The sequence below is a fragment of the Carettochelys insculpta genome, chromosome 7, assembly GCF_033958435.1.
Source record: "Carettochelys insculpta isolate YL-2023 chromosome 7, ASM3395843v1, whole genome shotgun sequence".
In the NCBI taxonomy this organism is placed as follows: domain Eukaryota; kingdom Metazoa; phylum Chordata; order Testudines; family Carettochelyidae; genus Carettochelys; species Carettochelys insculpta.
In genome coordinates, this window is record NC_134143.1 from 64,923,537 (window position 1) to 64,938,234 (window position 14,698).

The 14,698-nt window shown below is 34.3% G+C and overlaps 1 protein-coding gene across 11 annotated transcripts in view; it reads right to left on the minus strand.

The window, feature by feature from the left end:
* Positions 1-14,698, minus strand: part of VTI1A (vesicle transport through interaction with t-SNAREs 1A) — a 369,140-nt gene that overhangs the window by 276,005 nt on the left and 78,437 nt on the right. For 8 of the 11 annotated variants that reach the window (XR_012646187.1, XR_012646188.1, XR_012646185.1 and 5 more), the window contains exons 4-6: positions 12,095-12,172; positions 5,482-5,502; positions 664-748 (exon numbers count right to left, since the gene is read on the minus strand). Coding sequence is in view for 7 of the 11 variants with exons in the window: in XM_074999170.1 (XP_074855271.1) it covers positions 664-748; positions 5,482-5,502; positions 12,095-12,172 (184 nt within the window). In the remaining 4 variants the exon portion in view is untranslated. The remainder of the gene's footprint in view (positions 1-663; positions 749-5,481; positions 5,503-12,094; positions 12,173-14,698) is intronic. The other 3 variants (XM_074999171.1, XM_074999169.1, XM_074999174.1) reach the window with 1 other exon arrangement.

A 14,698-nucleotide genomic window follows, 5' to 3' on the forward strand; every position in this document is an offset into this window, starting at 1 on the left:
GGGGCTAAATTATTACTGTGGAGTTTTTTAAATTACTGATGAGTATATTTTAATGAAAACATTTTGAAAGAACTGACTGAAGAGAGTTACTGTCAGTAATAAAAGTTATAAATTAAGCTTTGATTAACTCTTCTTTCCTTTAAATCTGTAAAAAATTAACAAAATAAAGTAAAATTTTATGCCTACATTGTACACAAAACCTGAACAATCTGCTGCAGAACTGATTTCAAGAAACTTGAGTTGGCAACCTGACTATTTCTCTTTGGTTAATATTGTACAGATTTATTAAAATATTTTTACATGTATCAATAAAAGTAAAAAAAACAAAAACAACTGGAGTCTACAGTGTGTGCTAGCAATCATTGCGGGTGAATAAACTGACAACATGTAACTGCACATTAAGACAAATGTAGAATTTAGACAAAGTATTCCATCTCTTTTCAGATGTATACTTTTAAACCTCAGGAACTGTTTTCAGTAGATGTCATGCCTTTTAACTTGAAAAAAGATAAGTGCAAATAAGCTCCCAATTGTCTCCCCAATATGTAAACCACATCTCAGGCTGCTGTCTCTGCTTCGCCTTTGAAGTTTCCCTGAAATGTCATGTGTTGTGAAGACTGCTGTGCATAAGCAAGACAATTTGCTCACTCTCAGAATTCTTACCGGTTTCCACTGCTATTTGGTATCCAGCCTCTAGTCTCCGAGATGACCTTTCCAGCCTCTCTGTGTTATCGAGCAGATGTGCCCTCTGAAAAAGAAAAAGAAAAAAAAAAAAATCAGACTACAGTCTACAATGTTCTTTCCCCCCACCTTTTAATTATGTTTCATATTGCAAAACATAAAAATATCTACAGATATTCTATGGAATAGCCTATTATAAGCACCACTGGAAGAGGCAGGTTCTATGATCAGTCATAATTATATGTGCCAATCATTTTGTTATGAAACAGTGCATATTGTTATTTCATGAGCACTCTGATCAAATCTAATGATTCTGCTATATATGGGTACTGTCTGAAGATCAGCTTCAAGATTTATTCCCCCATTTTATTAAATATGGACATCCACACTTTCCATTGAACAATAATTGCACAAAAATCTCTTTTTATTGCAAGTGGCAATTTTTAATATTAACAATAGTCAGTGGAGTATATTTTTACTTCATGTAAACTTTTATATAAAAACAAAATTCTATATACAAAGAACACAAACAGCAATAAAACACTTGTCTAATGCCATGTATCAAAACATGTAAAAGGATAACTGCATGTTCATGCAAAAAATACTTTATAAACTCCAGCAAGAATATTGCACTGTACACATGTTTACAATAAATAGTGGTAGTGAAAAGGGGAAGTGATTATTTTCACTCCTTTATTCTCCATCTATAAACTACTCTCAAAATATAAGTTTTACTTCTTCTTAGAGTACTAATCCTAGACTAGTTCTGATCAAACTGTCAAAAATACATATAAACTAATCAGACACACTTTCACCACACTTCCTTCATCCAAAAAAACTGTTTTGGTATGTGTCAAAAACAACTCCTATAACTTTGCCTTGTTGACAGATGTCATTAAAAAAATCATCGAAGGAATGCTTTCTAATAATAATAAAAAAAAGGAGGTGCCATACACATTATCGGAATGGCTGTCTACTGAAACGATCTACCTTGCTCTAATGAGCCCCTATGGATCTTGGGAGATGCAAGCTGTATTGACATGCACACTTAAGCTAATACACCTAGACCAATGCCTCCAAGCTCTAGCAGCCAGGGATGCTGACAGAATATCTCGCTTCTATCTTCAAAGAAAGGAAGTGATTAGTATGTTATCATTACCATTCAAAACGTGATTTCCCTATTCCCTCCCGGCATAGGTGACACATCTCTGAGATGCGGCCAGACGATCGAGGCAGCTAAAGCCACATCAAAGCTCGCCTTGATTTTTTTTTTTTAAATCATTAAAACAATGCATTTAGATCAGCACAGACAGGACCCAATGTGAAGGTCAGGAAAGCTGCAATAACAGTCTATAATAATTAATAGAGTCGTCTAATACACAGTGGATAGGTTAAGAGTAAATTGCACAAAAGCCTTTACATTCATGGGGGGCAGGCCACCAAGAAAAAAAAAAAAAAAAGCAGTGCAAGCACTTAACATTTTAAAACATAAGTTATGATATTCTAATTGAAATTGTAACAAACAGTTACTGTGGTAAGTATTCTCAGGATTCATGGCCAATCTAAATAATTAGTGTTAATGTTATGTAATAACTTTTTTTTTTAAGGTCGCTTTTCATAATAGCAGCTTCTTTTCCCCTATGGCTCACACTCCCTATTTAAATAAGATTACAAAGCAATTAATAACAAAACTGTAGTAAGACTCAATTTATGTTAGTTTAAAATTTTACAAAGAATGTCATGGTCTGCAATAGTTTCCTTAAGAAAGTAAAGATGATATTGTAGAATAATAATAATTTGGGGTTCAAAAGATGAGAATTCAGAAAGTTAAAAAGAGACACTTTAAATACAGCAGGTACAGTCTCCAGCAGCTCTCAGCACAGCTTTCTTATCACCTTCTAATTACAGAAGAGTATTTAGTGTTGTCATACAGTTGATATGAAAAAAAAATCCTTTGTTTTGATCTGATGAAGTGTGCATGTGAGGAAGAAGTGAAAATTCACACTGTATGTTAAAATTCAGCACACTGACCCAATCAAAATGTATTCTAATGTGTTTGTTTATGTACAGTATAAAAGAAAAATAATAATACTGAAAAAGCAATGCAAAACATCCCAGTCAAGCACAGGCCTGCTGTAAGCAATTAGAACACTAGAGTATTATGTATTCAGTGCTAATGTTGACACAATATTACGTCTTACCTCAGATTTCAAAACTTTTCCACCTAAGAATTCTACAATCAAACATAATTTTTGTCATAAGGGATGGGGTTATTTGCATTCTGTGTTTGGTTTTGGGTAACTACTGTCCTTTTGGTCATGAAATGCAATGAACTACAGTAGCAGCTGATGCTTTCAACTCCTGCCCACCCCTCCCCAAACTCATTCTCCAGCACTGTTCTCTACCCTTTGTCAGGTGGTTAGAGAGGTGAAATAGTCTATCCTGGAGCTTCAGAAAGAGCCTCTATCCAGAATTATGTGAGAAAGTTTTGCAAAGTGGCATGCAATCACTAAAGATTTAGTCATTCCACATGGGTTAGATTCAAACGGAGACTGCAGAAACTAGAAAGACCAATTCTACAGCCTCTGTAAAATTCTGTGCACTGCATGTGTATTAGAATAAAGCCTTGGAATGAGAGGAAGTGTACTTTTTATTAACAAGCAGTATGGCCAATCACAATTTCTTTTAAGATGAGTTCACACCTCCTTAGGAGAGCTATAAGTAGGGATGCCTGGATACTTAACTATTTGACTAGTTTAGAACGATGCCTGAAACACTGTACTATCCTTTTGGATTTCAGTATGTGTTTTGCAACTAATACAAAAATACAACAATTCTAGCCTATTGTTTAAGTAGTACTGCGAACACAGACGCTCAACACATTAATTATTTCTCTCTCAATTCAATTTATCAAAAATTATAGTTCCTTCGCTGGATATATACTTCAGAGATTCCCACAACATGCAGTGAGATGGGGGAGGGGGGAACAACTCACAAAATATATAAAGAAGAGGAAATTACCAGTATGCCCTCATACAACACGATTCATTATGCTGATATAAAAAAGGATTTTAAGTATATAAAAGATCTGATAAAACACAAAGGCATGGCCTTTTGCAACAAATGCTGAATTAACTAATTCGTTCGCATGTGGTTCTTTTAATGCTCACAACCCTCATTATACAAAAATTACTATTTAAGTAGCAGTTGTACTCTTAGTCTCTGCAATGGATTTTGAAAGCATCTCACACATGTTCAGTAATAAGACTTATTGAAAAGAATTTGTTTCTATTACAGCCTTCTACAAACATACACACATATGCATACATATGCACTTCCGTGAAAGAGTTTGGTCAGCGTGAGCCTAAAGAACTATCCTTTGCTACAAGTCATATTTGGTCTTAACATGTCAGAAATCACATTATTAGAATCTTTGCAACAATATTCCGATCTGTTTAAATACAGGGACGATAATGAGAATATTAAGGAGGGGAATTAGGTAATGATGGGAGGGCTCTCACTTGATCTTAGAGTTATTTTTTGTGTAGTCTTCCCTGCCCCCCGCCCTGCTCATATCACTCCATTCACATCAGATCCATTTTGGGCTGGGAAGGGGAGACAAGCAGTACATCTGGGACACTGGTGAAAGGTCTTTTAAAAAAAAAAAAAAACTAAAGCTTTGTTACATCAAGAACTCCCCTTTGTTGCTATTGATTGGGTTAGTTCTCAGGTCTCTCTCATCAGCACTCCTAGAACGTACGATAAATACTTTTTTCAGAGTCCAATATCCATTATTGATTTGTCAGTTCATCACCATCATCATCATGTTGGTCAGTCAGAAGGTAATAAAGACAAGACTAACATACCATATGAAAATGTTAATATTGTGCTTAGTAGGGGCTATCTCCAGGAGTCTATTTAGTTCTTAGCAGGCTAAATTTCCATGATTCCACTAAATCCCTATCTGTAATAATTAGAAAGAAATAATAAAATTACGAACACCTGCTTTTGTGTGTGCGTGCACATGCATTAACACATACACTCATCCTACATTTAACTTTAGAAAATACTGTATTACAAAATTTGCATGATCAATCTTAAGAATCTATACTTCCACCTCTAAATATCCATGAGCCATTTCTAAATGAAAGGACAGATGTTTCACAATACTGATCTACCACATACAATCCCTATCATAAATATTGGGGGTGGGCATGCAGATCTATTTGTACTACATTTTCACTGCGCATGCAACACTTTCATACAATAGGTATTTCAATAGCTTTACGCTAAAGTTAATGCATAATGAAGTTATTACATGTTTGATAGTGTTACAATACAGGTTTTCACAAAAGCAGTGCTTTCATTTACTATAACACTATATAAATGTATTTGCCCCACCGAAGATTTTGTGATGTAAACAAGATTATTACTATGCCTGATCTTAAAAATTACCATTCTTTGATAGCAGAAAGCCATTGGAAAAAGAAGGAAAAAACCCATGATTTGAGCTGTTAGAATATTACCAGCTCAAATCATGGGTTTTTTCCTTCTTTTTCCAATGGCTTTCTGCTATCAAAGAATGGTAATTTTTAAGGTTTGATTTAGGGAGTACCATATGAGTGTGGATAGTTATTAGGGAAAAAAAGACACACAATAGTCAATATTTTTAAGCAACGTAATCAATATTTTTGCTTTGTGTAGATTTCACTGCAACAACAAACAAAAAGATCTACTTTCAGATTTAGAAACTCAGCTTTAAAGGGAAAGCTAGACAACAAAAAGCAAGAAAGTACTCACCTCTTCACGTAATTTTATCAACTGCAACATGAATGCACAAAAAAGATAAAAAGGAAAGAAATGGCAGGAAAGAAAGATCAGTTGTGTGACAGGATACAGAATTAACATTGACAATTTATCTGTTTACATGTTTAGCATTTAAAAATCACAGACAAACACATTAAAAGAACCTAAACATAGACTACATGCAGAGTTTTTTGAACGAATAAAGATCACTTTCTCACACTGTCACATTAAACAAAGAGAATAGTGTGAAATTCTCTTTTAAACCACATCTAAGACACCATCATGAAATAAAGGGGAATGACTTCATAGAAGTCTATATTATAAAGAAAAAAACAAGTTTACTGTTCCTCTCTTCTAAGATTGTACAGCTGAAGTGGTTTTGTATATCATATGTTTCCTGCATTTTTTTTAGTTGTGACAACTGGTTTCTTATTTTACTAACAGATCTGACTTATTAATAGACAATAGTATTTCTTTAGTTTTTCACTGGTATACCAATTGTTGTTCTTATTCATAATATAAGTGCAATGTTATTATTGAGCCTACTGTAGGAACTTTCTTTTTCCCCATTTAAAACTGACCAAACTTATGTGCTTTAGTGTAAGAGGCTACTTATTTAGGGTACAATAATTTAATAGGTAAAATATTATGGATATCATGAAACATCAGTTCTTCCAAAAAACATTCACTGTGTACATGCATCCTAATTTAGGAGTACTGCATTTCATATATTTTTACATGAACGTGTTTTTAAATCAGTCCAGCTCACTTCAATCTACCCATTTAATGCTATGAATAACGTCATTTTGGAAGCTCTACATAAAAGAATGACTAATTTGAATACCAACTACTTTTTAAGATGTGTCTGTGAAAATGGAGAGTGATACATTAGTTTGTCGTATTGGAGCAAAATAGTACAATTGCAAAGGTATGCAAAGGAACCGTCTTTGTTTAAAAAAAAAAGTTTTTTCACAAATTCCAATTGAAGTAGGCAATGACAACAGCTAATTATCACAGTCCATGCCCATGCTTCGTTTACAATTTCACAAGATTAGTATTCAATTTCTGTAGACGACGAGACTGTTTACAAATACTGAGAATCTCCAGTCAGAGAGAATACCTCCTGCCTACCCAGTCCAAAACATCCATTGGTTCCCTACTATTTCATTTGATCAATCTAAAATTAAACTATGCTTCACTCCATTACCAAAAAATAAGAGAGAAAAAGGCTACTGACCACATAACTTAGGAGGGTAACTACTGCAGTAACAAACTGAAAAGATAAAAGAAACTCCCCAGAATTTTTATATAAAGAAAACCACATTCATTATCCACCAAATCAGTTCTTAAAATAAAATACTTGGCCTACCATAAATCACTCTCTTCCCCTCCCCCATGGCCATCCTTCTCAAAAAGGCAAATATTACATCTCTTTAGAAAGAGATGTTCTGGGAGTTGATCACATAGCTATCTTTTCTTTCTGAGGTCACCATTCTTCAGCTAACTATGATACTTAAAAGGGCCAAAGTTTAAAGCCACTCTCCTGCAATAGAGCCCATTTGGGGCATGCCTCTCTGCTATAGTCAGTGAGAGTTTCAAAATGCTGCACATTTGTTTTTTCAATAGTCCCAAACAAAAAATGTTCTATCTTGTTTGTGCTGCATGGCTGAATTTAAGCTCTGCATAGGATTTGCAGCTAAGCTAGCTAATGGAGGATTTTTTTTAATGTTTGCTGACAGATATTCATTCAAATTAACAGAAGATGTATTTTTTTTCCCCCATCTAGCAACGTTCTTGAAGGAAACATACTGCCTTCGTAATTTCCATGCATTTGTTTTTATTAAGTTTGCTGCTCTGCTGTAAACAGCAACCATTTTAGTTTATGCTAATCAGCATATATTTGAAACAAAGATTTTCCCCCTCCCAATATGGAATTTGATACAAGAGGTAATCTGTTCCTTTGTAGGCTACAAAAAAAAAAAAATCTGGTTTACGCTGGTTTGAACCAGCACAATCTCTTGTGGCTAAGCCTTCTGCTGTGACTAAAATCAAAACTGCGCCACAGTGTGTGGATGTGTGCATGTGTGTGCGTGTGTCTGAGGCGTGTCACATGACAGAGAACTACCGAAGTTTTTTTTTTTTTAAAAGCCGATAACACTACTGTTGTCTCTGTCCGCATACAGATAACGAATAAATGCTGAACTCTATTAAACGCCCTTTACACATTATCGTGGGTCGAACACGCAATTTTCTGAACTTATGATGACAGTATTTATTTTGCTATAAACCCTCGGTATGTAACGAACAGATTTGTGTCTGGTAATGATCTGCTCTGCCAGGGCTATATGAAATGATACCAACCTTCTTTAGATCTTGGGGAATTAAATTGACCAACTTCACCCCCTGGTCTGTAACTGAAGTTAGATGCACTTTATGCACAGCAAGCCCAAATCTAATATTATCAGAACTTTGTAGTCAGAAATTAAGTAGCCGCAACCTTTGTTTACCACAATTCACCAATAAAGTGTATTATGTAATATATACACACATATTCATAGAATTTAGCCTTCTGGCTAATCAGGATTTACGCAACCATATTAATGAAACTAGTTTGAGAATTGAAGGCAACTGTATTATATTTCAAATAAACTGATCTGTAATACTACAAATACATCCACACTATATTTTTGGTACAAAAAGCTTTCTTATTTAAACCTAAAAATACATGGCATAAAACTACTGAGTAACTAGTAAACTGAAGCAGTAACTAAGTTCTATATTAATGCACTGAGGTGCTTGTGTCTTTCAAAGGATTTGATAAATGCTGCCAGTCAGAATGGCAAATAAGCCTTGAAAATAAAAGTCTTGCTTAAAACAACGCCGCTGGAAAACATGAAAACACCAAAGGTGCACAGTAGGGCAGGGTGATATTTTTGGTCTCCTATTTTTCTAACTCAAAATGTTTCTTTACCTTATATGTTTGCTGGATTTAAATTAGGAGAAAATTAATGTATATGAAGTAAGCAGTTAATTTCTTAAATACATCTTTACAAGCACTGGTGCTGGCCATACCAAACAAAGATAGATTAATTTTAAAAGACATTTTGATTGCTGGAATTTGTATATATTTTCCTACCAAAAATCAATTTTTATGTACTGCTCCTATTATGAAGACATCATATCGTGGCACAAGCATGAAGTCAACATATTCTCAGACATATTTGTCTGTACACATGATGATAATTTTTTAAGAAGGGGAAAGACCAATAGATCCTTGTTTGCAATTGTTTGTAATATGCATCTGCTCCTATTCAGATCTGTTTGGAGGAACAACCAGAGACTGAATTCTATGTATTTATCTGTATAACCTCAGGTGTAGTCTGTCCTGCCAATAACTTAGTTGTGTACATCCCTGTAACCACACCTTTGAATCATGACTAAAGAGCTAACAGTGGAAAAAACCAAAAAGACTAGCCAGGCAACTGACTCTTCACATCCCCCAATTTTTTTTTATTTTAAGTGAGTTTAATCCACTACCCATCTATTCAATTCTATTTACCATTCCTCCCCGAAAACAGTTATAAAAAGGTTTAATGTGATTGCCAGTGTTCCATTTAAAGAATTGTACAAGTTCATCAGTGCCTTTCTTGGCTAACCTTCATCTCTATCCTGATTTTTATCACCTCCATTGATGGAGTTTACCAATATTCCAGTTTGCTAAAGCAGCAACTCTTGGCCAACAGCTGTTTTTCATTGAATTATTGATCAAGGAAAAAAATAGGATTAAGTATTGCATAGAAAGACAAGCATCACTTCATTTCACCAAGTCAACCCAACCTATCAATCAATCAATTAATTATATTTACATTCTGGGTTAGACTGTGGGCTAGTCCTTCCACTTGCACTGATTTTTGTCAAACAAAACGAAAGCGAACTGTAACACCTCAGAAAGATACCCTCAATATTTCCTACTTTTTGATTGAATTGGGATGTTATTGTGGATAGGTAACATTTTCTGTTTAAAAAGTGCTTTTGATATTAGTACACAGGTGCATCAACTTTTTGGGTTACTGGATTAAATGCATAATTAGTTAATTACACAAATAACATAAGCAAAACTGAAATAGATGGTTGACTTTAAAAATGGTACCGAATGGTCTGTCAATCTTTAGGCTGAAAAGTTTGTGTGTGAAATAATTGGTGAGTTGCATGCATCCAACATTATACTCTTATGATTAAATATTTACTTAGTTCTAACAAGTACAGATCATCACATTTTAATGTGAAACAGTGAGGGAAAGGATTGGAACAGTCAATAAATGAGGAAGTTGTGAACATTAGCCTTCATGTATTGAAAAGATATAAGCCAGTTTCACAGCAGAATTTCATACTTACAAAGTTTGTTCAAAACAGTATTGCCAGTGGCACAACTATATCAATTTGAAGATATCAGTTGCAATTGTGGATTTAGATTTCTGAAGGGAAGTGAATTTTCCTCCCCCTTCCACATTTTATCCTAGATAACAAGTGGTCAATTCAAAGCCAAAAAAAAAAAAGGCTGGCAAAAAATTCAAATTTCTATTACATAATTCTTTTAGAGATCAGGTCCGTCCCCCGTCCCTCCCGAGAGGTTTGAAAATAGATTAAAACTCACAAAAAGTGAGCCCATAAATCAGTTATTCAACTTTCCTTAAAAAGCAAAAATAACATTTTATCTTGCATTCACACATTAGGCATTCTGTTATAAGTAAAACTTCTTATCACAACTGCACTTTCATGTCTGATCTCACAAAAATTTCTCTTGAAATGTGAAAATAGCAACATAGTAAAAAAATGTGAAAATCCAAAATTGCATCTTATCACCTTTATATGTTTGAACTTATATTAACAACATGCAAATTATGAAAATACTCTCCCTAAAACAAACTATCCTAGTATATTTACTTTTTTGTATGCCAAAACTTTGTTTATTCAAACTCTGTAATAATCCCTTGCCATAATAAATAAATATCAAGAGGTCTACTTTGAGTATCTGCTGATTTAAATATCTGTCCAAAGTTACTACAGAACTCTTTTTACAGTGTAAATTAACACTAGATTGAATACAATGTATGATTTTATCAATATGTGTATTAAAGTACATCATGTAAATTACCAGTTAGCCCTTTAATATAGGTTTTACAATATTGTCCTTGCTTAAGACTCAGTGTTTGCAGTAAATACTTTCATATCCAGCAGCCCCAAGAACAGGAGGTTGCTGGATATTCAATATTCTGTATGATAGAGAAGTATATCTAGCAATGGAGAACACTAAAGGAACAACAAGCCTAGATATTAAGAAACAAAATTTTATTCAGAGTACTTTATTTACCACCAACTGCAGTATTGTACACTGTAAACTTTTACCACTTTTGCTCATTTATTTATATTTACTTTCACTATACTGCACTTACGGAAAAAAACGTACCTAAAATTTCCTTATGGTTAAAATGCCAGTTATTTGAGAGTTCCGGATGATAGAATGTCAGTTATGAAAGAGTTTACTGTACCCTCAGTAGTTTAGACACTGGGGGACAAAACTTGAAATCTTTATTTAGTTTAACTGATCTATCACTGAGGCAGAATTCATTAAAAACTTCAGAACTTGGTGCTGACTTCTCCCCAGTTTATTGTATCCAAGTATGGTAAATGATTACTTAACATTAAATTCACAAACGTCACTTGTAAAATCACTTATTTGAGTTCTATCTCAGCAAAAATATTGTTCAAGTAAACTTTAAAATAACTTTTAACTTAAATGGACCACATGCTAATTTTGGTCTGACGGAAGACAAGGGAATTAGTTTACAATAAAGTTTAATTTTTTGGGTAGAAAATAAGACAGACAAGTTTCAGCCTCAGATGAAGTATTAACAGGTAGCTTATATTCTCCAAAAATACTGTAGTATTCATCATTTTTAAAATTTTATAAGAATCTTGATTACGGTATCTTGAAAAACCATTTCATGATAAAATTCAAGAAAAGCTTATATAATTAAGCACCCTTTCATAAAAAAGTAACATTATTACTCCAGCATAATGTGGGCGAGAGAATTATGTGCTTTTATTGGTGCAAGCTGCATATTTATCATGAAGAAAAAAACCTAGCAAAATAAAGAAGGCCCACAAGGAAAGTGAGAACTAATGTTGAATTCTGAGAGCTCACTTTCATTTGTTTTGCCTGCCAGTGTTGATTTAATTATACTGCATTATTATCAAAGCTGCATTATGTACTTTTTTTATTCCTTTTACATGTGTTGGAGGTGAAGACCCTGGCTCTATCAGCAAACAGTGTGTTTCAAGTTATTCCTTAAGTACTAAATAATAAAGAAAAGAGAAGAAAAGACTTTTTTAAAGATAGCAGACAGTGATCACAAGGTAAAGGGTTAAATGTAAGATCTCCAAGAAACATTTTGAAGTTGATTAAGACCTCAGCTTTGCATTAAACAGTATCACTTCCACATGAGTTGTTGCTAATGCTGTTAAGGAGCAGCTTGAGAAGCCCAGTGTGCCAATGACCTCCTTCACCCTCCAGCCACCCACTAGGGCTTCTTGATTAGCATCCTACCTGGTTCTCTGAGGAATTCCCATCATCCCCTAGGAGCTCATTCCGCACCTCGTCACTGTAGGCAATCCGTGACCTTTTCTGTAAAACAAAAAGAAAAAAGGCTTAGAAAGTAAAGCTCCGAAGCCATCAGTATCAAGGCTGATCATTTTAAACCTCGAGAGCCCCCTAATGGATACATATTTGAGGAAAATCTGCAAGTAAAGTTACTGAAAAGTTCCACAAGTGCAGGATTTCTAAATATATATATGAAGGAGAAAATTAGAACATATCTGTGACGTTTTACATTCCTGAAGTTACAGCAACAAAATCTGCTTAGTAAAGCACATGATTTTACAGTATGCAGTTCCCATTTTGATAACAGGAATATTTTAAAACAGAGTAAATTATTATGTCAGAATCACTGCAGACGTGTTTAGAGAGGTGTAGATGCATTTACCCAAAACTATCCTATTATATGGAATGGGAACTCTTGAAATAAAACTGTAGTAATGTCATTAAACAAGTAAGGGAAGAATGAGCTTTTCCCACATCAAAAAGACAACTTTTTAAATAATGTACACTGTCCAAAAATGGGTTTAAAATCACAAATACAGAAAACAAATGAGGTTTTCTTTGTGCTGGGAATGTAAAGAACTAAAGTGAAAAAAAGACCATAAAAATCTGAGAGGTGGGAGATGGTACAGTTTTGGGGGACAACAATGTTGGGACATATAACTTTACTCTATTTTCTATAATAGTGATAAAATCAGAAAGACAAACGTAGGCCTGTTACAAGAGACATGTCATGATTTGTTGAGTTTTTCAAACCCAAACTCTCAAGAAGTGTTAATTAGTATTTATCCTACATTAGTATATTTTACCGAAAGTTGTGAACAACAAAAACAAGGGCTCAAACACCATTCCCAGATTGCCCAGGCACCATTTTGTGAGAGTATTCCAGAGACAGAGCATAACCTTAAAGTTAGGCCTGGGCCAAATTGTGCGTTACTTTGTTACTTTCCTTTGTGTTTTATAGCTTTGTACAAAAAACTAAATACAGCTATGACATGTTTTAATACATATAAAAGGAGGAAACCTAAGCGGCTAGAACTAATACTATTACACCTGGACTGGACTTGGTCCGTGGAAGCTTCCCTGCACAGCTCTGTCAAAGCAGTCCAATTCCCATCTACAGCAGTAGCTGTAGTGACCACTGCCCAAACACAGGAATCCTAGACCTCTCCCAATCCAGCTACTGGTTGTGCCAAAAAGTTGCTTCAGTTTGGGATGCAAGCAACGCTTTACTAGAGATTGTGCTAAACACATGGAAAATCATTACATTTGAGATCAAGTAATGTGAAAACAGGTCAGCACTGACAAAGAGACTACCAGTGAACCAAGCAGCTTATTTGCCATAATTTTTTTTGCTATGATTGTGGTTTTCCCTTTCTCTGTCATCATCTTACTCAGCAATTTGTGGCTCACTGCTAGTGTTCAATACTAGATTATATACTAAAGATATAGCTGTACGTAGCCAGGACAAAAAAAAAAAAAATGTACCAGGGACCTACTGCAAAAACCAAACTGTTCTAAATCTCTATTTCTCTATTTGGAGATTGCAGCTGAAGCAATTTCATTCTAACCAAGCAAAAAGTAGTCTACAGCATTAAAGGAAATGAGAACCTTTAAACAGGCTGTGGTATCAGAGCTGCCTGTTTAAATTATTCATTTCATCACTATGGGGGACTAAAACACTCCACAGTATGCAAGACTATCATATGGAGATGGGTTTTGTTTTTCTCTTTTTTCACCAAAAGCCAACAAATTGGCATAGATTGCTCAATTATATTATATTTCTATTTTTATTTGATGCACATCAAACAAGGAAGAAAATTACAAATATATGTCAATGAATATCTAGAGAGATAAGGTGGGTGAGGTAATAGTTTTTATTGGACCAACTGCTATAGGAGATATTACCTCACCATCCTGGTATCTCTCTTATATCCTGGGACCAGCATGGCTATGACAACATAGTAGATATCTAATTAATTTTGGTTAAGAACCAATTTCTACATGAGGCCTAGCACTTTAAGTGTACAGTCATACCAATTCACTTAACTGCTCAGCACTATTAATACTGGTAATGTTAACCACATATGTCAATATTACCTTGCAATGGTAAACATCATGCTCCATTAATTTGTCATCAAATATAACATTTGGCTAATTATAGAGAGTTTGAGGGGGTTCTTGATTTCACATAATTCATCTGAATGATTATAGTGGTGATTGTTCCAATTTGCAAGGGACTGTCTGAGGATACAGTGTGCATTATGACAAGACAACATTTTTGCAAAAAAAGACATGTCCTTCTTGTCAACATGAATGCAACTAATGTTTGTACCATTGTTCTTTTATTACAGTGATGTGGCCTGATTAGAAAACGAGCATTTGTACTGAAGAAAATAATCTTTTGACTATGGGTAGGTGTAACTCTTTGCCTTAATCAACAGATAATTTTATACTACTTTTTCATCACAAGTTCACCACCAAATGAATCAATAACATAAAAAGACCATGCTCTATCAAGATTTGTACAAAACATCAATACTTTAACAAAAA